This window comes from Monopterus albus, unplaced genomic scaffold (genome assembly GCF_001952655.1).
Source record: "Monopterus albus unplaced genomic scaffold, M_albus_1.0 scaffold61.1, whole genome shotgun sequence".
NCBI classification, from domain to species: domain Eukaryota; kingdom Metazoa; phylum Chordata; class Actinopteri; order Synbranchiformes; family Synbranchidae; genus Monopterus; species Monopterus albus.
Window position 1 is genome coordinate 976,817 of NW_018127941.1, and position 23,895 is coordinate 1,000,711.

General features: G+C 40.3%; 2 protein-coding genes across 5 annotated transcripts in view; both read right to left on the reverse strand.

Moving 5' to 3' along the window:
• Nucleotides 1–1,093: 1,093 nt before the first annotated feature.
• Nucleotides 1,094–16,633, reverse strand: LOC109962102 (protein-glutamine gamma-glutamyltransferase K-like). 2 transcript variants are annotated; one of them, XM_020603516.1, is made up of 14 exons: nucleotides 16,556–16,633; nucleotides 11,408–11,661; nucleotides 11,084–11,275; nucleotides 7,742–7,996; nucleotides 7,176–7,294; nucleotides 6,995–7,102; nucleotides 4,590–4,767; nucleotides 4,372–4,510; nucleotides 4,082–4,274; nucleotides 3,029–3,182; nucleotides 2,628–2,909; nucleotides 1,612–1,772; nucleotides 1,381–1,517; nucleotides 1,094–1,283 (listed from the first exon to the last, which is right to left on the reverse strand). In XM_020603516.1, the coding sequence occupies exons 2-14, from the start codon at nucleotides 11,658–11,660 to the stop codon at nucleotides 1,127–1,129; spliced, it is 2,328 nt and encodes a 775-aa protein (XP_020459172.1). In that variant the 5' UTR covers nucleotide 11,661; nucleotides 16,556–16,633; the 3' UTR covers nucleotides 1,094–1,126. The 2 variants fall into 2 exon arrangements, with proteins under 2 accessions (XP_020459172.1, XP_020459173.1); XM_020603517.1 differs by lacking the exons at nucleotides 11,084–11,275; nucleotides 11,408–11,661; nucleotides 16,556–16,633 and adding an exon at nucleotides 8,128–8,150.
• Nucleotides 16,634–17,877: 1,244 nt separating this feature from the next.
• Nucleotides 17,878–23,895, reverse strand: part of rabggta (Rab geranylgeranyltransferase subunit alpha) — a 13,151-nt gene continuing 7,133 nt past the window's right edge. For all 3 annotated transcript variants that reach the window (XM_020603581.1, XM_020603580.1, XM_020603582.1), the window contains exons 8-17: nucleotides 23,654–23,736; nucleotides 22,018–22,113; nucleotides 20,977–21,082; nucleotides 20,390–20,441; nucleotides 20,225–20,313; nucleotides 20,010–20,098; nucleotides 19,804–19,920; nucleotides 19,590–19,703; nucleotides 19,370–19,457; nucleotides 17,878–18,624 (exon numbers count right to left, since the gene is read on the reverse strand). In XM_020603581.1, coding sequence (XP_020459237.1) covers nucleotides 18,476–18,624; nucleotides 19,370–19,457; nucleotides 19,590–19,703; nucleotides 19,804–19,920; nucleotides 20,010–20,098; nucleotides 20,225–20,313; nucleotides 20,390–20,441; nucleotides 20,977–21,082; nucleotides 22,018–22,113; nucleotides 23,654–23,736 — 983 coding nt within the window. In that variant the 3' untranslated portion in view covers nucleotides 17,878–18,475. The remainder of the gene's footprint in view (nucleotides 18,625–19,369; nucleotides 19,458–19,589; nucleotides 19,704–19,803; nucleotides 19,921–20,009; nucleotides 20,099–20,224; nucleotides 20,314–20,389; nucleotides 20,442–20,976; nucleotides 21,083–22,017; nucleotides 22,114–23,653; nucleotides 23,737–23,895) is intronic.

Genomic DNA, 23,895 nt, shown 5'->3' on the forward strand with positions numbered 1-23,895 from the left:
AGAACAATCTGGCAGCTTCCTGGTGGGAGGAAGCTCGGGAACAGGAACAGCAGTCCCAGCTAGTGGCTCATTGTTGGCACACTGACTCTCTTGGGCCCTAGTGGGGACGTTGTCTTCAGCATACCTGGGTCCTCTGGAGCCAGTGGGGACGTCACCATGAACAGGCCAGGGAACCTGCAGAGGCTGTGGCAGCTCGTGGACTGGCTCTGGCGGCTGCTGCCAAGGTGCTGCGGCTGGGGATCAGGATGGGACAGAACTGGAGGCTGCTGCAGCTGCCGGAGGTCCAAACAGGACTGATAAAGAGGGGGCTGCAGCAGCTGGAGGGAGGTTTGGCTGAGGATCTGACTGGGGCTGAGGTTTCCTCCTGATTCTTCCTCTGTCTGGACCCCCAGGACAGAGGGCCCACCAGGTTCCCTCAAAGGGTGAGGGTTTGAGGTCTTTAGGGTCCGGGCCAGGGGACAGAAAAAGAGTACCCAGCTGAACAGAGGACTCAGGACAAGGGCAGCATCGGCGGTCCGGCCGACCCGCTGGGAAACTGGACGGTGCACGGGTTGCATCTTGGGAACTGGCCAAGAAAAGGGCTTCAGTGCAGGAAGGGAGAGTGGAGAAGACATCTGGGCCTTTAGCTGCCGATAAATGTCCTGGGCTTCTGCTGGGCTCAGACAGGTCTCCATGGGCTGAGACTCAGGGGCAGGCTGGTGTCGACCCCTCCTCCTGTGCCACTTCTTCCCAAGCCCTCCAAGATAGAGAACTAACTGGGATCCCAGAAAGGGTGAGGGCTTGGGGGCAGAAACAGGTCAATCTCAGGATCCAGGGTAAGGGAGTACACCCCCAGCCTGATGGAGGAGTTGAGGTTCTGTGAGCAGGTGGCATGGGATCGGCTCATATTCCACGGGTCATGTGGTTGCAGGTAAGCAGAGTAAGAGTGGCGACCAGGTAAGCAGAGTGACATACTGTACCTGGTGATGATTCTGAAATTCCCATGCAAATTAGACCTGCACTGTAGAGTCATGCTTTGTAAATATAAATACTAGGTTTGCAGCTAAGTTGCAATCAAAAAGATTTAGAGAAAAAAGAAATGGCTGTGAACATTCAATGTCCACATGCCTCTGTTTTTAAATTGCTATCAAGCAGTGTTGCTTTTTTCCGCCACAGTGATGTCGGTTACACCATGAACCTGTGTGAGCTGCTTACAGTCCAGCGAAGCCAGTAATTTCCTTGGTCCAGAAAGCGTTGGGACAAAGTGCTCAGTGAGAGACACGGAGGCACGGCTGCCAATATCTCTGAGGGTAGGACAGGAAATGACAGTCGCAGTTGCAAAAAAGAAACATAAACAAGGTTTTTTTTTTTAAATGAACACAGTATATATTTCCCCCTTACCCATAATTAATCTTTCGAGCATTTAGAAGGCCCAGTCCTTCCACATGGAATATCACTGCTTTCAGCATCTGTGGTAGGGGGTTAGTAAAAGAAATCTCTACTGCCATCTCGTCCCCTACCACGGCCTTCCCAACTGGCTGTGTGAGAGGGGGACAGAGAAAGAACAATCAGATCTGAAATGTTATGCTAATCTTTGTCAGCACTCTTTTCCTGATGAGCTGTTAGTCATACCTTTAAGGTGAGGTCTGGTGTCCTGAGTCGGAAACTGAACTGAGTGGCCAAAACCTGCTGTGTTTCTTTGACCCTGCCTGACAGTGTCAGCATCAGAGCAGCCTGATCTATCAGCTGGTCCTTGTAGTCTTTGTACTCCATGGCCCACTCCAAGGATTTTACTGTATACAGGAAATAGCAATAGCATACAAAATACATCTGAGAACAAAAGGACTTCCTCTTATTGTTTCCCCATTAAATTGTCTGTTGTCTTTAGTATCAGCACTCAGTATCTCTTGATGTTAAAGTAAAATTTTGGCAATTTAACCTAATTAGCTTTATATTATTGTATCAAGTAAAAATGTTAAAGCAGTGGTCCAACACTGATCGCTTCCTCGCCAAGAGTAAGATTTGAAGTTTGATACAACTCCTGTGCCTTATGCTGTATATGAAACTACAGCCAACAGCTAGTTAGCTTAGCTTAGCACAAAGACTATAAACAGTTAACCCACCTCTGTCCAATAACAAAATCAGCCTACTGCTAACGCTCACTAATGAACACATTTAATACACATGAAAGGCAAAGTATACACTTTGTCCTTTAACTAAGGTTATGAGATAGACCATTTCAGGAAGATGTACCATATTAATTAGTGAGCTTTAGAGGTGCTAACAGCCAGACTGTATTACCTTCGGACAGAGTTGGGGAAATTGTTTCCTTCTGTTTCCAGTCTTTGCGCAAACTGAAACAGATGTAGGCTTTCGTTTCATATCCTAAGGACAGAGTCCTTAAGTATAGTATTGATCTTCTCAACTAGCAAGAAAGCAAATAAGGATATTTCCCAAAATGTCATTCTCTCTCTTTAAGCAGGATAAACTTACTATTTTACTAAGATAGATTCACTTTTTTAAACAATACCTGTTGATTGCGAGAGAGGAAGGAATGAAAATCTTCTATTGGCTAGGATATGAACAAAAGAACCCTAATTGCCAAAACCTACATGTTCTTGAAAATCACCCTAAAACCACCTGCTCACCCTCGTTGGGCATTACTTCCATGACTACTTCATCCTTTCTGACTGTGGCCTTGAGGACACCTGTGTAGTACATGACTGCTGCCTGGCCATGCAGGGTAACCGTGCGTTGTGCTGAGCTGCTGTTTTGCAGCTTAATAGTAAGCTCTGCATCCTGTCCCATTTTAGGACCTTCACCATCCATGGTCACTTCTATAGTGACGTCTGCTGTTGGAGATGAATAGGTGCTTGCTTTGGAGCCGTAGTGACATGCTGTTTCCACAGCAATGCGCTCCAAGTCTGTACCTGAGACCAGAAATGTCAAGTTAATTCAACAGCTAGGTCACACCCTTTATCATAGGGTTTTTGTACTCAGTACTGCTGTCTGGTGCTTGTGATTTTTGTCCACTAAGCATTTTATTTACCTTCAGGATATTTGTAAAGGTGTGTGATGTCATAGCGTTCATCAGAGCCAACAGCCTTGGTGCTGATGTTGTGGCCTACAACCTTTTCCTCACTGTAAATCTGACTGAAGGTCCCATCTGCATTTCTCTGCCAGTAGATTTTATCACTGTTTACCTGATGATGCACAGAGGAGGGGGAAACAAAACAGAAGGAGTTAGAGTAGAAAGCTTTGAACTTGCAGTACATACAGACAGGTGACAAATGGAAGGAAAACCCAACATGAAGTGTCCTAGTAAACAGCTTCAGTGCACCTTAACACTGACTTTCCAAGTTTCTGAACTCTAGTGGAGAGATGAACACCATTTTTCCACAAGATATTCCCTCATGTGATGTTTTGATGATGGTAAATGGTTGTATAGCCTTTCTGTGCTTTACAGCTCACTCAAAGTGCTTTCACACTATTCGGCCATTCACCCATTCGCACTCCCAAACACACACACACATTCACACATCGGTGACATCACCGGGAGCAACTGGGGGTACAGTGTCTTGCTCAAGGACACTTCGACATGTTGACTGGACAAGCCGGGAATCCTCCAGTTAGGAAACGACCCACTCTACCTCCTGAGCCACAGCCGCCCCCCATGATGATGGTGGAGATGCTGTCTAACATGTCACTCCAACATCTCCCATAGGTGATTAAATGGACTGAGATCTAGTGACTGCGAAGGCCATAGTATATGATTCACATCATTTTCTTAGTCATCAGACCATTCAATGACTCTTAGTGCCCTATGGATGGGGGCCTTGTTGTACTGGAAGAGACCACTCATTTATTCAGGTTTTACCCTTAATTTATCACCGTATGTATGTAATCTGTCAAAACAAGACAACAACTAGAGGATTAGTTGATCACTCTTGTAGGTCACGTGTGTGAGAAGAAACTGTATTTTAGAGGGGTTTTTCCTTTTTTTGCCACATTGATTTTGACCATTCTTGCCCTGTAACTTTATGAAAGTACAACACAGAATTTCTGGTGTTCTCTTTTAAGGTTAATTATGTGGTTAACAAACCTCAGCAAACACAAATGAAGAGTCATGTTTGAGGTAGACCTGACCATTGCGGACAGCTGCAAGAGAAGCAGGGCCACAGTTGTAGATGCCCTGACTGGTCTCCTGAGGTGTGGCGTCAACAGCTTGCCACCCTCCATTGCCCGGAGGCAAGTCTGGACGAGCCATCCAGCAGTCGTTCCACACATGGAAGTTCCTTAAAATAATATATGAAGATGAAGCTTAATAACCTCAAATGTGTAATGATGAGTAACAGTGTGTAGCAGCATTACAAAGACAGTGAAAGAACACACCAGACAGAGTCAGTATTGAGATGATCTATAGGCTCCAGGTTCTCGTCCAGGTATACGTCTGTGGTCAAGGAATTGTCTGTGTCATGAGCTGAGCTGAAGTTGGTCACAGTTCGAGTGGGAATGCCTAAACACCGTAAAACTGGAGAGATGATAGCATTATAAAGCATAAGTAATCACTATTCATTTTTTCAGTACACCAGTGTAAAACAAACACTAACCTGCAGTGACCACGCCAGCAAAGACCCAGCACTGGCCATACTTAACGGGGGTGCCATTGTTTTTATAGTATTCCTTCAGGATTTCCACACTTCCACTCCACACTGTTGGAGTAGTTCCACCTGAATAGTCTCCTGACCAGTTTCCCTCCAGGACCCCCTGGTCATCAGGGGAGTTGACCTGGGTAAATAAAAAGTGTTTTTGTTTGTTTGTTTTTTGTTTTCATATATACTTCTGAGTCTGAAGCAATACAGTCTGTTTCCCAAAAAATAAAAAATCCTGCCTCTACAAAAGATGCAAGTCCTCTCTTTCCATTGGTGTATATGCTGTAATGGCATTTTTTTAATGATAGTATCCTTTTAGTGGTTATTTACTGTGTAATCCATTACTAGATGTATATCACATGGTCGTAAACCTTTGCATGCCCCTGTGAGAGAGAAAAACCAGATGTGACCTGAGACCTAAGAGCTGATGTCTCATAGTAAATAATATCTTGTTTGACTTATCTGTTTGAGTAACTGTTTTTTGTCATAGTATGTTGGGTATAAGAAGGGAAGTCGCATTCTGTTCATTGAGCTTCTTCCCTCAGACTGCCTTGACATTCTGTGTACAATGCTCAACAACAAATTTCCACAGCTGCCATTCATGGGAGCAGAAACCATGAATGGGCTTATAGATATGACAATACTTTCTTATCTGACAGGAAGATGAGCAGTACAAAGTAAGAGCTGTAAATGGCCCACAGCTAAAGCTACAGCTACCTTTATTTAATAATATATATTTTCTACATACATTCAATAAAGCAGATGATTATTTATTTAACCTTCATTTTACCACTGAAAGAAATCCCACTGAGGTTTACAAGTTCTTTTGCCCTGGCAAGACAGCAGCATTAAAACACACCATACAACAGTGTTTAAAATCTTCACCGAAAGAATTGTTCCACCAAGAACAAAAAGAAGAATCACTAGTGATTTTACAACAGACTCGATTTGAGTTCCCTTTGCAAACTTTTTCCAGTGACTGGAACAGAAAACATGAACAATTTTTGTCCAAACACTGGGGACACACAGCAGATATGTGTCTTGTGATCTAAAATTATAGGTGGAAGATGAGTTCCACAACCTATGTTTGCAAAGGTATTGAGGAAGCTTAGAATGGCTTTTTAAATGAAAATGTACCAATGCCTCAAATGAAGCATAGAGAAATGACCAGCTGATTCTGGAGTACAGAGCACAGCAGTGAGTTATTAGCTAAAGGTTGGTAACAGACCTTAATGTGCTATGATAAACAGAGTCCAACTTATGATGACATTATGCTGGAATGTTCATGTATATTGAGTCACTGTAATCGAGAGCTGGTAAGAAGGCTGAAGCAATTAACCCTAAGTGGCTCTACCAGTTTTTCAACATGTAAGAGAGATGTCAAGCCATTATATCTGTATTGTCACAATTTCAGCAGTCTGTTAGATGAAACAGTGATTGTATGTATTTTGTAACACCCAGGGGGTTAACTAGTTAAGTCTATCCAGCTATGGTTGCTGCTCTGTGAGGGTGTATGTGGATGCAGCAGAGCTTTGCGTTAAATGCTAGCATCACCCTGCTAACATGCTCACACTGACAATACTAACATGCTGCTGTTTACGTGCTGATAAACTTAATATGGTCTGTTAGCATGCTAACATTTGCTAACTTGCACTAAACTCAAAGTACAGCTGAGGCTAATGGTTATGTTATTTTTCTGGCATTTGGTTATAAAACAAAGTATTGGACAAAATGAAGTTTTGACCTGATGACGGCGCTAGAGGAACAGTTAGGGCATCATCAGTTTTTACAGTGGGAGCATGTATGTTTGTGCTCGTGGCAGCTCATTCAATAGCTGAGACTTTTTATTCAAAACCAGAAATACCAGCCTCATTCCACAAGAGAAAAAAAAAAAACAAAGCCATCAAATTCACAGATTAGATGAAGGTTAGAGGATCAGTACTGTCAATAGAATTGATCCTCTGTAATGATCTGTAAAAAAAATCTCATGGAAATATGACCAATAGTTGTATTTCAGTCTGGACTAAAGTGGTGGACTGACCCATGCTGCTATCGTGGTTAAAAATGGCATGATTATGGCAGTAGGACACATTTAAGCACTGCAAATACCTTTCTGTCCAAAATTAGTTTTGCTCTAGTACTCAAAACAGATACACAGAACAATCCAGCAACTTAGACCCTATAATACTACAGATGTCCTGTTGACTCACTGCTGTGATGTGTAAGAAACTGTTATCATGGCCAAAGGCAGCTGAGTGTAACATACTGAACATGGGTTTCTTTTGTTGTGGTCAGTGTATGCAGACACATTACAAAGGGGAATGTAAGCAGATCTGGTGTAGAAAAAGTTTCTGCGGTCCCACCAAGGCTGAGATGATTCGTGCCACATTAACTGGTTCGCCCCAACCAGACGGAGGAGTTCCACTCTTTTCCAGGATATAGAGGCAAGCATCAAGAATCTCTTCATCAAACTGAAAGAGAAAAACACATGGAGAGTGGGAGGATGTCACTTTCTGATGTGGGTGGAGAGCACAGCCCACTCACCTGTCCATAGTTCCAGGTCCTCATCCCAATTTGATCTTCTGTGCCATAGTAGATTTGTCCAACGTCATTCAGTATATACTCTTTCTTCTCATCTTCAGAATCCATGAACACTGTGTCATCTGACAGAGAACAAGCAGCTGTAAAACTGGAAGTAACAGTTATTCTGAGCAGTGGGTGAGCTGTCTAAATCCTAAAGTATGGCTTCTGGCATAAACTTCAACTTTTCACTTTTCTTTTTTATGAAATTTGTTTGTCAAGTGCAAATCTGATATATCTAGTATGTACCTGGATGCTAGTTATCAACTTCAATTTTTGTGACAGCGCATGTCATTTAATGCTCAGCCAGAAAGCGAATAACACAAAATGTTGAATTTCTTCAACACTGCAAGTGACAGTGTACCATCAAGAAATAACCACAGAGTTACACTGTTATATGGTATATGGTAATGTACTATAAGGTGTTTCTGTTATTTTGACCACCCCTGTAGTACATCAGCCAAAATTGTCAACCTTATGTGCCTTTCATAGCAGTGTATGGCTTAGAGATCTAGCTGAAGCATGTTTACCTTCACACCAGGGGTTGAACAACATGTAGATGTCATTAGCAGGAGTGTGTGTGGAAATGGCCTTATTGTCATTTCCACAGTTGGTTTCCACAGTGAGCTGATATCGGCCAATGACCGCCGTGGGTGGAGAATTAACAGACAACTTTATCTTTTTGTCATCGTGTGTCACAACAGCAGCCTCCCAGCGATTGTCCTCCAACTCTTCCACTAAAGGGATTATTATGTGGGTTCCCTTTGAGACTGATGGCAGTGGCCCTGAGGAGACACACATTATATACATATGATAGATAAGAAATATAGCATGCTAAAATGTAGCTGGTTGTTGTTCATACCAAGCCAACAGAAGCAGAGCACCACACGGTTGAGTTATTTTCATCACAATTCACCTCCCATGAATGCCACACCTGGATTCCTACAGTGCTGGGAATGGCTGAGTAAACAGAAACCAAAAAGTAAGAATCCAGAGTCTATAGTCATGACACATGGCACAAACGCACACAACATGTCATTGCAGCATTTGGTTTCAGTGTGGCTGTATTATAATAGGTGCAGCTCCACTGTCTGCCATGAACAATCTGTATGACATCTCCATCCTGAGTATGAGGAGAGATCCTCTGACCTCCAGAGAGAATTACCAAGACACACAGTAGTCTATATTAAAGAACCTTATAATTGTCAACATTACATAAAACTGTTAAAACTCTATTTACAGCTAAAACACTGAGGTGTCCCCTGAAGTGATTGTGGGTTATTACAGCCCATCCTGGTTTTTACCCTCTGTCCTCAGTGGGCGTGATGTTGTTTGCGTTGAGTCACTTTGCTGCAACTTCATCATGAGCTGTTCATTTGAAGAGATGGCTACTGACTGTGTGTGACATTTGGAATGTGAACCTGCCTAAACATTATGAACTGAAATGTATCTGCCACTGCATTACACTGAGAGAATGAAATACAGCATTAAAACACCAGGGTAGCAGAACGGTGACGGTGAAGCCGCAGCTGTGCTTTACCCAGCTGCACTGCTAGTCTGAAGGACAGGGATGGGCTTACTTTCTTTCCTTTCTTTCTTTGTTATTTATATAAAAAAACTAATCATGAAAATAACATATCAGTTCATACAGAAGAGAACTAAATTGTCACTTTAACATGACATAATATTACAAAACTCAAACACAATTTGGAACACTTTCAAATAGTAAAAAAGACCTTTCCATAACAACATAATATATATAATGTGCATAGTACATGACCGCACTGTCATGCATTGTTTTTATATTTGATTTGTATGAACACTGCGAAGCACAATGTGCAGCTTTATTCTGAACAACTTGCAATTTTTTTTATATCTGTCATTGAAGCACTGGACCAAATCACAAAACAGTACTTGAACTGTGACAGAGCTAAAGCACATATAACTTGTCTAGTGACATCTGGTGCCATGGTTTTTGAAACTCTTCTCACAGCTGACAGAGTGCTGCCCATTTTATTCACAATGGTACCAATTTGCTTAAACTATGATAATGAATTATCCAAAATTACACCAAGGCTTGCTGGTGATAAAATCATTTACATGGAGAGAGAGAGAGACTGTGCTCCACAGAGCCCACCACACTAACAACTGAGTCACGATGAAGCAGTGTCTAGTTCCAAGGTTAGAATAAAATTGATACAACTACTGGTAAATATCCAAGACATCTGCTGTAGCTATTCACTGTCCACAGGTGATGAAAACTACTTTGTTGGTGACTTCCTGTGCTTTTCTATTGCCTCAGAAATTTGATCAAATGTACACCATCAAAAGATTCCCCAGAGGCTGCAGGCTTACAGAAATAGTTTGACATTTGGGGAAAATTGCTTATTTACTTTCTTGATAAGAGTTAGATGAGAAGATTATCAGTCTAACTACAGTCTAGAAGTTGCAGCTCCTGGCCAAAAATAGTCAGAGACACAGCCGTTTTTAAAATCACAACGAGAACTTTTACACTTTATTTTTTGCACAAATTATATCAGAGTCTTTCATCTATAGTCCTTAAGGGCGAACATTATATTTTCAGTCCTGCACCAGGTAAGATTCTGTTCAGTCTGCCTGACATCTTCATCTGACTCTCTGAGCCTTTAGCAGGGCTTCAGACCTTGAAGCACACCACAGACCACAAAGTCAGGACAAGCAACTCTCACTGCTAAACAGTTTTCTAATGGCCACCATTTGGAAAGGGGTGGTATGATTTTCAAAAGCAAACAAAAGGCAATACCTGCAGCTGCTATTGTCCTCCTGTTTAATACTAGTATGAGTATGACAGGTGGCTTTTTGTAAATTACTGAATTATTATTCACAGTCAGTGTTGGTTTTTGTCATTGCATCAGACTGTGGACATTGTTTTTGTTCTCAAGAAAATATAGAAAATAACTTTTTTGGCCATTTTATCTGCAAAACCAGTAACTATACATTAAATCGTGCATGCTTCGTCAGTGTTAAGCAGTAAACACAGAGTAAAAATGTAATTCCTATTGAGGATGCACAGCATTTCTGAGTCACTATAATTACTCTTTTCAAGCTTTGCCTTGTATCACTCACGACTGTAATTGTAGGATCTATATTGGTCTGTGTCCTCACTGTGTTATTGCACCCAACACAGTGAGAGAGGAAACAGAGAGAGAAATGAGCAGTGGGTAGACAGGTGGCGGACTGAGCCTCAGACAGTTGGTAGTGGCAGGATTATTGGTGAATTGTCAGTGGACAAAATTTTTGGTTAGGGTGGAACTGAGGATTCGGCATCTGTAAAATGCTGTCCCTGAAGCATAGCAACCAGAACAGTTACCATAGCAATAGCAACCAAAAGTCTCTCTCCATATCGCTTCTCTCACGCTCTCTCTGGCTATCTGTACATTTTCCTATATTACACACTGATACAAGAAAATCTATTCACCCCCGAGCAGCCACCTGCAAAGTGTTAGACATGAGCATGACAGCAAAACATCTTGATGGAATGTCTTGTTCCCATCACCTTGTTTTCTTTTCCCATAAGAAACAGGGAATTCTTGATTATCATGTGTGGCTCTACATCAGGGAGGCACGTGTGTGTGCTTTGGCCACATATGGTGCAATGCGATGTGATGCGATATAACCACTTTATTGGCCAAGTATGTAACTTGGACTCTTAAGATTAAGGGCAAATCACATGTGAAATTTATATAAATGTAATTTGTTTAAGCTGTTTCCTACAGAAAGTGTCTGTCTAGCTTTATAGTGTTATTCTGATGTCTATTTAAAAACTAAAAACACTGTTGCTAACACTACATTTCTGGATTTAAGAGATGAACTGAAGTGTTTCATTGACTGACCTGTTTTAAGTTCCAGGTGAAGTTTGTCAGTGTTGGGGTTGAACGATCGAGACAGGGTAATCCACATCTGGAAATTCTGTCCTCTGCGAATAATTAAATTTTCACGGTGGTATAGATTTGTGTGATGTTCCATGCGGTTCGGCCCTGATTTGCTTTTCAGTAGGTCTATTGATCGCACTTGGAGAAGGTGTTCTGCTAATACAAAGATATGACAGAGTGAAGTCTATCATATATCAGTATCTTCTGTGATAAATAACACAGTTTCTTTCTTTCCAAGATGTCAATTATCATTAAGCCTGCTGTCCTCAGCCACTGGCTTCTTACCGCTGAGCTCGTGCTCCTCATTCAGGTCATCCTTCCCTATGACCAAAATGTGTGCGATGTCATCATCATTTACTTTGGGACTGCAGGATGGGCAAACTTTACACAGCCACTGATGGCATGCATTTTTTTTCTGAGCATGATTTTCTTCTGGTTGTTTCTGTCCTTGCTCTGTGTCTTCCTCAAATCCAAGAGTGACAGATGGAAACCGACCCACTGCAGATCTGTCTCTGATTGGCTGCCTCTCTACAGGCATCCTGAACAACAGACAAACACAATGAGGAAATCTAGAGCTTAGTCATTAATAATGCATTGTTTTACTAAACAGCCCCACCACATTTTTAAATTTAAATTTTCCTTTGGGTGTTAAACACATATCAGATGCTCCAAAATTGTCACATGTGATTAAACAGTAAGATAACCCACTGCTCAATTAAGAAGAAGATGTGACATTTTTGTAAATGACACAATTGAGTTAAGCACCACTTTTATTTCTTCATATCAACATACCATCATAATATTGGCTGCTACACAATAGCATGTTTCAGTTAGACTGAGATTGACAGTGACAAACTTCTGATTTGAATCCTTGTGTTGTCAGCAGCAATATCTGTCTGTTGAAATGACCATTATAAAACAAGCACATATATGAAAATGAAATCCTACCCTTAGATAAGATTCGAATGAGTCCATGCAAACATATTTAAGTTATGTATAACACTCAACATTTCAAGTTATGGTTATGTCAGACTGTACTGCAGGCTAGTCATATGAACTTGAGCCCTCACTGACACCACCCATGTGTGCCTCATGAATTAAATCCAAACTGGATGGTATTTAATGCAATTAATTATGTGAAAGTGGCTGTTGTTAGAATAATGTTTTAACATAATTGCACTGTAGGTATAAGCTGGTTTGCTCAAGTTTGCATTTGTACAATCACTTGGAGTTGATTGTTTAAACCATTTATTTATCCATCATGTGCTGGTGTAGCCTTTTTTAAAATACTTTAACCTACTTTGATTATTTATTCATCAATTATTTACTTTTATTAGCTTAATCTTAAGTATATGTATTAGTGTAATTTTAAGTATGGATTTCTAAATATTTCAGTTAATTTTAGCTATTTGAACTTCATAATTTTAAGCTTATTTTTAACCATTTCACCATTTAATTTTTTTTTTTAGCTTTTTAACAGCATTATTTTTAGCTAAGTATTTAAACCATGATGTATTATATTTTTTATCAAATTGAAAGTTCTATTTTTTAATAGCTGATCTATTCTGCAATCTTTCCATTACATGTTTTGGAATTACTGATTTATGTGAAGAGACCCAGGAACGCTCTTTTATAAAACCATGCACTGTACAGTGTCACAGTCGTATCCCTCCTCTTGTCTGTTCATTCAAGGCCGTGCTGTATCAATACAACTAACGTATTAACTGAAATTATTGAATAGATATTGTTATGATGTACAGTAACTACGGATGAGTGACAAAGGGCAAACCAACTTAAAATGTCTCAGTAAGGTACTGAGCCACCAGAACAGCTTCAATGCACCTTAACGTTGACTCTCAGAGACTCTGAATTCTACTGGAGGGATGAACCCCATTTTTCCAAAGGATATTCCCTCATTCCCGGTTTTGATGATGGTGGTAGAGACGCTGTCTAACACATCTCCCACTGGTGTTTAACTGGGCTGAGATCTAGTGACTGTGAAGGTCACAGCACATGATTTGCATTATTTTCATATTCAAACCATTAAGTGACCCCTTGTGCCCTGTGAATGGAGCACTGTCATCCTGGAAGAGACCACTCCCATCTGGATCACTTAGACCAGCCTTGTATTCATTTACAGTGACACTTTATTATAAGTGGACCCAAAACACGCCAGAAAAAATGCCCCCACAGTGTAGCAGAGCCACAGCATCCCCTCACTGTAGGGGTCAAACATTCAGGCCTTGCCCATGGGTTGAGAATATAGTATGATGACACATCTGACCATATCACTTCTCAAATGTGTATTCATTGTTTTAATAAGTGTTTTATGCTTGTAGGTTTTTGCACAACTGAACTCTCAAATGTGCATTCATTGTTTTAATAAGTGTTTTATGCACTGTAGCTCCACTAGCCCTATGTAACTGTCAGTGACTGTTCTAGCTGAGTCTGATCACATCCTGCATTGACATTCTCAGTCACCTGAGGAAGAGGTGCTCTTCTGTTTTTTCTTACATATTGCATTAATGTGCAAGCGTCATGATCTTTCCCATAGAGCTAAATGCAGATGTCATTTAAGTCACTGTTCCTATTGAAACACCAGCCATTTGAGTTGCCCCAACAATGGACCCTCTTTCAAAGTCGCTTACTTCTTTTCCTTTTGCCATCTTGATCCAAAATCAGAATCACCTGGGCCTGCTCAGCATTTTTATACATGGCACAGAGCATGACTGGATGTTACATGTTCATTTGTACCATGTAGTGCACAAATGTGAAAGCATCTTCATTTGTCATATTTCTCCACTCATTTATTCAGATTTTTCCTTTAATTTGTCACCAGTCTGTATTTTGAGTTGTTCATTCCTATCGGCAGAAACCAAAAATGCTGCTTGGACTCTGTGAAATCTGCAGGAGACTCATTAGATGCTGAATTACAACCATATTTCTAAGTCAATGAAAAATCCAGGAGATTTTCTCAGGAGGCGAGCACATGCTCTGAACCCAACTCATTTCTTTGTGTAAAAGTTCAAAACACCATGTTTTATATCTCTTGGCTGCAAAGATTGGGGTCATGCTTCCTGGGTGAACTGTCCATGAATCAAAGAAAAATACACATGAATTCTGCAGAACTTAAACAGCATGATATGTTTCTTGTTTCTCTCTCATTTTCTCCCTCTGTTACCTTTACCTCTCCTTTGCTCAGCCCACTCTGATTCATTTTTCTAGTATCAATTCCACAATACAAACCCACTGAAAACCTTTCCCTCACACACAGTTTACATTCCTCAGCAACAGCGACTGCTACTTGGTGACCACACAGGCTCAGATGAAGCAATAGCAACACTGACAATGAGTTCAATCCTTATTCATATGCCAATATCTGCTGAGACACTCAGTACAATAAATCAGAGACAGACACTGTAGTACTCAAAGGGACACCTCCTCCCAGCTCAGGATTGTCATATTCACTGAAAAGGATAAAAACAGCTTTATAAAGCAATGTGCATGAAAAAAAGAACCCGATAAACATGCTAATTGCTAATCTCTGAGCAATCAGTGATAACTCCATATAAATTTTCTCTAGCAAAAATAGGGCTTAATAAGGTTTAAGTAGGGCTAGTAATATACACTATATACTACCAACTAAAGTCAGGAAAGCGGATGAAACAAGTGTCTACAGCTAATACTGAAACTGAAAACATCAGCATGCTAAAATGCTAACAATGACAACATTGAGATGTTATTTTTTGGTCAATATAATGCTTACTTTATAGTTTAGCACACATCGCAACTAGCACTAAAAACTAAGTAAAGCTGAAGCTGAAGGGAAGCAAAAATTTCCAAAGACAATTTGTTGTTTTTCTGTGTTGTGATTGTAAACCTGAAAATCTTTTGATTTAATCACACATAACAAGCAATTTAAATATATCACCTTGGACTACATTAAATTGTATAAGAATTCTTCAGCATTTCCTGATGTTTTAAGTGTCAAATGATTAATCAATTCATCAATAATATAATCTGTGGATTAACCATTCATGAAAGTTATCATTACTTGTAGCCTCAGTTAGGTACAGCTAAGACTGATAGGAATGTCAGTTTTGGTCAGATACGACAGATTCACATTGTGACCTGATGATGATGATGCGAGATGAAAACGTAAGAGATCACTAACATCATTACCTGATATCACACTTCATATCAGTCTATCCAAAAGCTTTTGAGAAAACCACAAATGTGACATGGCACTAGAGAGAAAGTGATAGGATTCCTCTTGGGACCATGAGTGACTCAGCCATTCCAACTAGTTGTTGAAATACTTCAAATACTAAAATATCAACTGCCAACAATGCCATCTCTAGAGCAATACCACTAGCATGACTTAAAACTGTTCAGCTACAACTATAACTGGGGCGCCTCAGTGGGTTGTGAAAGTTAACTATAAATGGGGCGCCTCAGTGGGTTGTGAAAGTTCACCACAGGGTGGGTTCTCACAAACTGTAGAAGTAAAAATAAAATCCACAATAGCACCTGCTTCAGTGCCAAGCATATAAGAAGAGGTTGAGGAGAAAGACTGCATGGAACACACACAGACCAACAAACCTGTTTGTTGCTGTATCCACTAATTTCTTCTTATGTTTGGGGACTACTGAAGATGAACCTTCACAAAGCTGCGCAGCAGTGAGAGTGAGACTGTGTAACACTGCTAGGAGATGAGATTCTCGTCACTTCAACCATATTATATCCTAACAATCCAGAGCAGGCTTTCTCTGGCTCCCAGTGGACTGTATTTACAACTGGGTCTACTCAGTTTGGACATACGTCAGATGAAATGAGTCCAAGATCACTCCCATGGTGTTGGCAGAAAATAAAACATACTTGTGTGATTCATCAAAGTGGTATGTTTTCCTCAAGGAAAGTGGTGATCCAGTAAGCATCCCTCAGCTACACTCATGATCCGTTTGCCTTGGGGCCACTCATTCGGAGCCACAAGAGAAACAATGGAACGTTCACTAATGTTGTCCTCGTGTCAGAATTGAGGCCTTTGCAGGGTTCAGTTGAACATTGTAATGCTAACTTTGTGTCTGTCTCTGAGACGAGTACTGCAGCCTAAATGTTTTTCCCTTTCAGATCAGTTCATTATTACATGTGTCTGAGAAAAGGTTCCCTAGGAGTCTGTTTCAGTCAAATAATGGAGTTCTAAATAAACATATAGTAGAATTGTGAGTGAAAAATCCTATTCAGGAAGTCTAAACAGAGTTAATTCATAAATTGACAGTCAGTACATTTTTAGACTAATGATTGCATAGTCTTGACAAGATAATAGGCAGTAATACAGAACTTTGTTGTTATTCATAACATTATAAAGTCATAAACCAAAGTCCTGCCTATCAGGTTATACAGAGAGTGTGATGTGAAACAACTCAAACTTACTTTGTTCAGTGGCAGTGTGCAGACTGGAGATAGAAATCTTCTGCTCGGTGCGCCTTAGTGTTTCACAGACAAGCTTCAAGCTTCTTTTAAATACTTGGCTAGGACAGAGAGGACACACCTTCTGCTGCACAGACTGTAGTCAGTTTAGATACTGCTCCAACAACTGAAATAATTTAGGTAGGGCCCAAGCCACCACTTAAGAGATTTTGTCATTTTGGGCATCCAAAACAGTTTACGTTTACATTTTGTCCATATTCAGCAACATAGTCTCTGCTCAATGTCTTATTGTTAATTCCAAGTTATCTCTTTGTGACTTTGACCATTAATCTCCAAGTTTTTTGCTAAAATAGCATGCACATAAACATCTATGAAGAATAAGATAATAGGCCTTTTTCACAGAAGATATTTAGACATCTCTAAAAGCACAGGTGTAATCAATAACATTAACATTGGCTCTGTTCAAGTGTCCCAGTAATCATTAGGTGAGCCAGCACACACAATAACAGGATACTGAAACTGAGGTAGCTACATGGAATTTAGCTAGCAGGCCTGTGCTTCTCCTACTGAGACCATATCTTCCATGAAAAAGTCCTATAAATCAGCTAAGCAATAGGATTTGGTGACAGACAGCTAATCTACTGTGTGGGAGGGCCCGCCTTTTTCATATCAATATGTGAACGCCTGTAGGAAGTGTGTGTATGCCAACGTTTATATAAAATCTCAGACACGACAGGTGCTGGTAGACTGAATCATGAGCTACAAACTCTAACCGGTTAAGTGGGTTTTCACACTGAGTTTCTCAGTTGTATGACAGGTCAACTCTGAACAAAGCAGCCTGATTCCGTTGCATAATTTAGGGTGAGCCTTAACAAGTGTCCCATCCCAAAAGGAGGATTAAATAAATGTTTGTGAAACAAAAAATAAACAGGAATGTCATAAGAGTGGGCTCTCTAGTAGGTTTACAATTTATCTCTATGTTGATTTGCCAATGTTCATCTTATCAGGACAGTTGTATTACAGAACTGCTTAAGTGAGGGTTAAAATAATTTATAACAATTTAACACCATATCTCCATTAACTACATTTTATATTATAAGCTGAAATGGGTGGTGTTTAAATTCCATTTAATTTCAGTTTGTGTTTTGGTTAGGCACACCCTATGGTTTTCCATTTGAAAAATACTGTGACATCAGAGCAAAACAAAGAACTTCATGTCACCAAGATGAATTTCTCACACAAAGACAATGGTGTAACTGACCACTGAATCAGGTGACACACTCCTAATGGCTCTGGCTTTTAAATTACTCTTTCAAGTTACCTAAAGAATGGATTTGAAATTCTGGTGCATGCACTGCAGGCTCCTGATCATATTCTTCTGTGATCAAAGAAAAGAAAAACTTATGCTTGTTGGAAGGCAGTGACACGATGTGTGCTTTTTTTTTTTTATTACTGGTTCTGTGACTTACTGTGGAACAGTACTAGGCCATTTATTAAATGGTTTACATAACCTTTAAAAACGTGTATGAGAACTATGTGATGCTGTGATCATCGGTTATGAACTTTTCTTCTCATTCAACCATTTTGAAGTTTACAGAAGCAATAAGCCAGGATAGCTGCATACCACCTCATATACAGTACAGTTCATTTACTCCAGTATGAGTGTTTCTGCATGCATCTGTACAGGCAGTTGAAGAAATGCACCATAGGTTATTACACTCTCACATACATACACACACACATACATTCTAGATGGAGAGGATTCTGACTTATCATAGCATTCTGAAGTATCAGGCTTTCAGAACCTCAGAGGTCATTGTGATTGACACCCACTCGCTCTTTCACAAACAAACAACGCTTGAGAAGGTGAAGGAGAACTGAACGATGGGACAATGATGGCAGTGATTTGTGCCCTCCATCTGATCAGAGCAGAAGGTCTGTGACTGAGGGCAACAGCTTGACTATCTCTGGCTCGATGTCGGCCATCTGAGTGACAGGGTTTCCACGGAGATCGAGGTGCTTCAGCTTGGGACAGGAGGCCAGCGGCTGAAGATCTGTCAATGTAGAGATTTCTGTGCATCGGGTTAATGAAAAAGCCTTCCAGTGTGATGTGCTGAGATAACACTGGGGGCAATTAAGCAAAAATATGCCAACATATTCCCCACCACTGGTGTTAAAGGTCTACATGTCATATAGGACATTGGGATATGAATAAATGTTTCTAATGCGTAAAACCCAAAGTTTACATTAGATAGGTATGCACTCAAACTGTAATGCAACTGTCATTTAAAAAACAAACTTGAACATAGCCCCAGTGTCATAACCTACAAACCTCATTAATTCCTCAAAAGCGTATCAGGTTAAGTGGAGCATGAAGAGGAAGAAATCTGCAGCAATGTGTTGTTCAGTGTCTCTTCCTACTCCCTCATGATGCGGTTTGCTGTGTAATTCCAGCACTTGTTTTTATTTACTCCACTGCCAAAGAAAGCTTCAGGTTAAAATAATATGTGCATTGAACTCAAGTATCTGGTGACTGTTGCAAATTTCTCAGCTCTATAAACACCATCGATGGGTTTGGTGCATCTTTTACATGTCACACAGTCAGCTGCTCACACTTTTTCCTTGGGTTGTTTGGCAGGATTGAGCCATGCGCACTCAGAGGTGATTCACACATTTCTTGAGTCACTAGTGCACTGTGAGAGGCGTATGGAGATATCATACAATATGATTCCTGTGGCACTGGTGCTGCAGGATTAACAGAACAAGACGTTTTCCAGCAAACACTCTGATGAACAGGAGTCTTTAATTTAAGGATACTGTTATTCTTCAAGCGGACTTCCTCCAGTTTCAGAAGGTGATACACTCCCTCCAGGTTTTCTATGCAATTGTTATCAGCCTCCAAAACCTGCAAGCATTAAGAAGTCAGTCAATTGCAAAAAAGTAATCAAGTGTGTCTTTCTGTTGTGAAACACACCAAAGTAACAGATACAGTGTCCGTGTAGGGGAAATAAATGGAATTGAATTGCAGCATTATCACCTCCAGGCACTGCAACATGGCGAACTGAGGAGGCAGTCGCTGCAGCTGATTAGAGGACAGATTGATATGGGTAACCAATAAAAGCTGGTCAAGGTGGCACAAAGTGGTCAGATTCTGTTAGAGGAAAAAAAACAAAAAAACAGAAGACATCCGTTTTCAGAACATCCCTGTATAGCCTATGGGATTAAAGATAAGCACATAACTCTGAGCCAACCTTTTCAGATATGCTGAAGACACGCACTTCAGCATACTCCATTTTCAGGATGGTGTTTTCGATCATGAACTTGCTGCAGAGGTCACTGTAATATGCAGAGCGCATGGAATCCACTTCCTGAAAAAGACAATCAGAGCATTCAGTCATTGTTCTGTGCCTTTTTTCTAATCTATACCATAGACGGTTTCTGGTTGTTTGGTGCTCACTTTCAGTGTTTGGAAATGAGCAAGTGTCTCCTTTTCATATCCTAGAGGGTCGAGTGCCCTCATCAGGAGAATAATGGTCAGTAAGCACCCTGCAAAGGAAAAAGAGACTGGTTCAGTGGCTACACAGAAACCATCATGATTAGCATCAGTATATTTGTGAAGCTTGGCTCTGTAAAGAATGTGGAATTAACTGGATGTAATGTTAAAGCACTTACACTTGTTGAGAGGCTCCAATTCTTGCAGCTGGTTGCATGATTGTAGCTCTGACTGTAACACAGAGGTCTTCTCTACTGAAAGCTCGCTCCTACAGAGAGAGAGCAGACTGAGTTCTTACTCCTTTTAAACAAAAAAAAAAAAAAGCAGTGCTAAGACACAAGTACCTGAAAAGTTCCTGATCTGTAGCAGAGTCCCGACACCAACTCTCAGTTCGACCTGGGGAAGTTCAAAGTTCATAAAGTGAAGAAGGAAATATACACCTAGTGTCACTTCAATAGGTAAACATGTACAATCTACTGCAATGCAGTACAACATTCTGTCATGAATTCCACCTTTACAAAGCTCAAAATTTTGGCCACATTGCTGTAAATGAGCAAATTCAACTATGTTTATTACTGAGAACATAATGTAGTAAAAGGCAGTGTACTGGACTGCACTGGGTGGTATTCCCATTATATTTTTTCTACCTATTCACAGATGAGAAGGTTAGAATTTCAGAAACCCCTCTAAACATAATTGAGTCCAGTACAACACCACCGTGACCTCAATGCGAAAACATACAATTCAATTAACCCCTCTATGACAGCGTGAAAAAGACTGATCATTATAGCCATCATCAAAGAAAACTTTATGGCAGAGCGGTTGTTTTAGATTGCATTATCCAGGTGTATTTAATAAAGTGGCTGCTGAGTGTACATTTGCAGTCCTACTCCTAACAGAGCATCATGTCAGGAAACACAGTGTGTATCACCTGTGTACAGAGCACAGTCTCTGTTTGTGGGTTTCTCAGTCCAGTGCACGGTCAGATTATGTTCATTGTTGATGTCGTTTATTGTTCCAGGAGGAAGATCGCAAATCTGTGTCAGTGTTAAGGTTAAAGATAGAAACATGAAGTTCATTCCACAACTGAAACAGAGGACTCTGACTGCAACATAAATTAGCCACCTTAAAAAAAACAAAACAAAAGGAGAGACAGAAACCCACCCGGGTCTACAGTGTCAGTGTGCATGCTAGGCTGTATGACTAAAAAGAGACAAACATACAGATTATATCTAAGACAAAAGCAGCCTAACAGATTCAAAATGTTTAAGGCATACTACAGGTTGGTGAGCTAATGAGCATTCATATCAACAGATTCATGTCAGCAACAGCAGAGCAAACTCCATCCAGTGACGATGGACTGACTGTGTTGATATGGTTGAAAGCTGAGAAAAAAGCTGGTCCATGAGTTGGGATTGTTTTTTTGTTTGTTTTTTTTTATAAATAGTACCTTTTCCAAATAAATTATCAAAAAATCTTTAGATTTTTTTCCCCCCAAAGTCAGGGTCATATGTGTTTTTGTTTTTTTTTTAATCTAATGAGTTCAACAATTTTTTCTTAAATGAAACCAGCATTATTCTGCTGCTTCCACAAAGGTCAGGTATAAAGCAGCACTCCTGTGACTGTGGGTAAGTCACAGCCCTGCTGAATGACATTTCAGAACAGACTCCTCCCAACATGCTAGTTCAGCCGTCTTTGTGAGTAAACTTGGTAACCTGTGTCACTGTTAGTGTAAAATGAGCCATTACAAGAAGTCTTGCTACATTCCACTGCAGTACCCTGATACCCGATAAAGATTTCATTATGAAACTCTTTCTCTTGTTTCACATACCACATCAGCATGTGGTATGTGAAACATGATGAGAACAGAATGTTAAACAACTATGTTGTTCAATCAGCAGCACACAAGGACATTTACCATTAACGTCTCTGGTTTAATTGGTCAGTTTTGAGTCCTAAAGGAAAAGGATACCCAGACAGGGCTGTGTTTAAAACATGGGTGGACACTCCTCCATTCCACTCTCTGGGGCTGACCGTCAAGGACCAGCAGCAGGCCGACCGACGCCACCTGCCAGACAAAAGGCGAGAACAGGTGTTGTTCAGTGAATACAGGGCACCATAAGGACACTATGTTTGTTAAAAACATTTCTCAGTAGTAAATTTACTTTTTCCAAAGATCAGTCGATGGGCCTCATGTCACATATTATCTTAAAATTCTCTTGCTTGTTTCTTAAGGTTTGCTTCCTCAAGTGTTTCAAGATAGATTCACCAAAATGAGCAGGTTTGTTGGAAATTACTCGTTTGAGCCCGATGAATGGCACATGCTCCTGAAGAGGTGCACATTTGTGACATTTCATCCCAAGTGTGACTGACCCCCCTACAAGTGCCATATAAGACTTTGTTTTCTGCTCCTATTTGAAAAACTCTTACTGAAGTAAGACAGAATTAGCATAAATTAGACTTCAATTTCCTCAATTTTGTTATATCTAAAAAAATACATAAACTGCTAACTGGATGAAATAACTTGTGCCAGGTGAGGAAGGAAGACGAGGTTGACCACTGTACATAACTACCACTGCTACATGTTTATATAGCTATCCTATACAGTTCATGTAGTGACATGTTGAGTGACATAAATAAAATGACTTTAGTTTAGAAAACAGAGCACAATGGAGTGTTGCATTTCTGCTGCCTTCCTGTGTTGTATGCTGTAAACTAGGAGAATCCACATAGTAAAGGGGTGTCACTTTTAGTTTTTGGTAAAATGCAAATGTAAACTACTTCAAAGACAACAGTGGCACATACTATAATGCTACTAATGGTTAATTTTTATGTTGTTGTGTTTTGAGTAACCTATGCTGCATTTCCACTATCAGAACCAGTCTACCCCATACTTCCCTTAACCATCACCAAGCATAGTCTCTGGGGTTGACGCGGACCATCCTGCTTTATGTTCCCACTAGGACTGGGCTTAAAAATAATTTTTCAATTGAACTCAGTCTTCATTTGAATGATCCAAAAACCTATTAATAAATTGCCAAAATAAATCTTTTAATATATGCCTTTTTCTATGGATGCATTACGTTTTAACTGTTAGTCTTGTGTGATCTTGAGGCTTTTCTTCTTCATGCAACAAGATGTGGCCTTGTGAGAGTTACAGAATTAGTTCTCTGAGAATCTCTTTCATATCCAAGCAAAATGTTTATAGTATCTGAAATAAACCTAACTGGATAGATACTGAATCAAATTGGAAATTGGGATGTTGTTAATCAGAACTGAATCAATTCAGGAAATCAATGGTGATTCCCAGGCCTTTTTCCCCACTGTATTTTCTCTCTGTCAGTCTGTTTAGAGGAGGAAGGGTTTACTCCTCTCACACATGCAGTCAGCTGTGTGTTTACACATGGTGCTTGTAATGCTAATCCTTGAGGTGTGAGCATGCGGACATTTAACCAATCAGCTGGAAGTGCTGAGCTGCAAGTTGGTAACTGTGAACTTTGTGTCAAGTATTGAAGAGTGACATAACACAGACAAATATATGTATCCAACTGTCATAAAGCTGCTAGAAAGATAAAGCCTCATTTATGAGAACAAGTAAACAAACTCACATTAACAGGCCTGGAGAAGGCAACAGCCACTCTCTCCTCCTCTCGACTGACATACACACAACTTATCATCTCTTCTCTTTCCGCTGGTAACAAGACAGAAAACGTTGGATTTTGCAACTCATGTATGATAAAGTACATCAAATATTTGTATGTACAGATAAATAGTGCATGCAAATATTTAAAGGAATTTAAACATACAGTGAGTACGGAAAGTATTCAGACCCCCTTAAATTTTTCACTCT

What these genes read in the sequence shown, in the direction of transcription:
- LOC109962102 (XM_020603516.1), bottom strand. Translation starts at nt 11,660, where the DNA reads ATGCCTGTAGAGAGGCAGCCAATCAGAGACAGATCTGCAGTGGGTCGG. An exon ending in CTCAATACTGACTCTGTCTG is followed by an intron (nt 4,275 to 4,371) that starts GTGTGTTCTTTC and finishes TATTATTTTAAG; the next exon opens with GAACTTCCATGTGTGGAACG. An exon ending in GGAAGTAATGCCCAACGAGG is followed by an intron (nt 1,773 to 2,627) that starts GTGAGCAGGTGG and finishes TCCTGTATACAG; the next exon opens with TAAAATCCTTGGAGTGGGCC.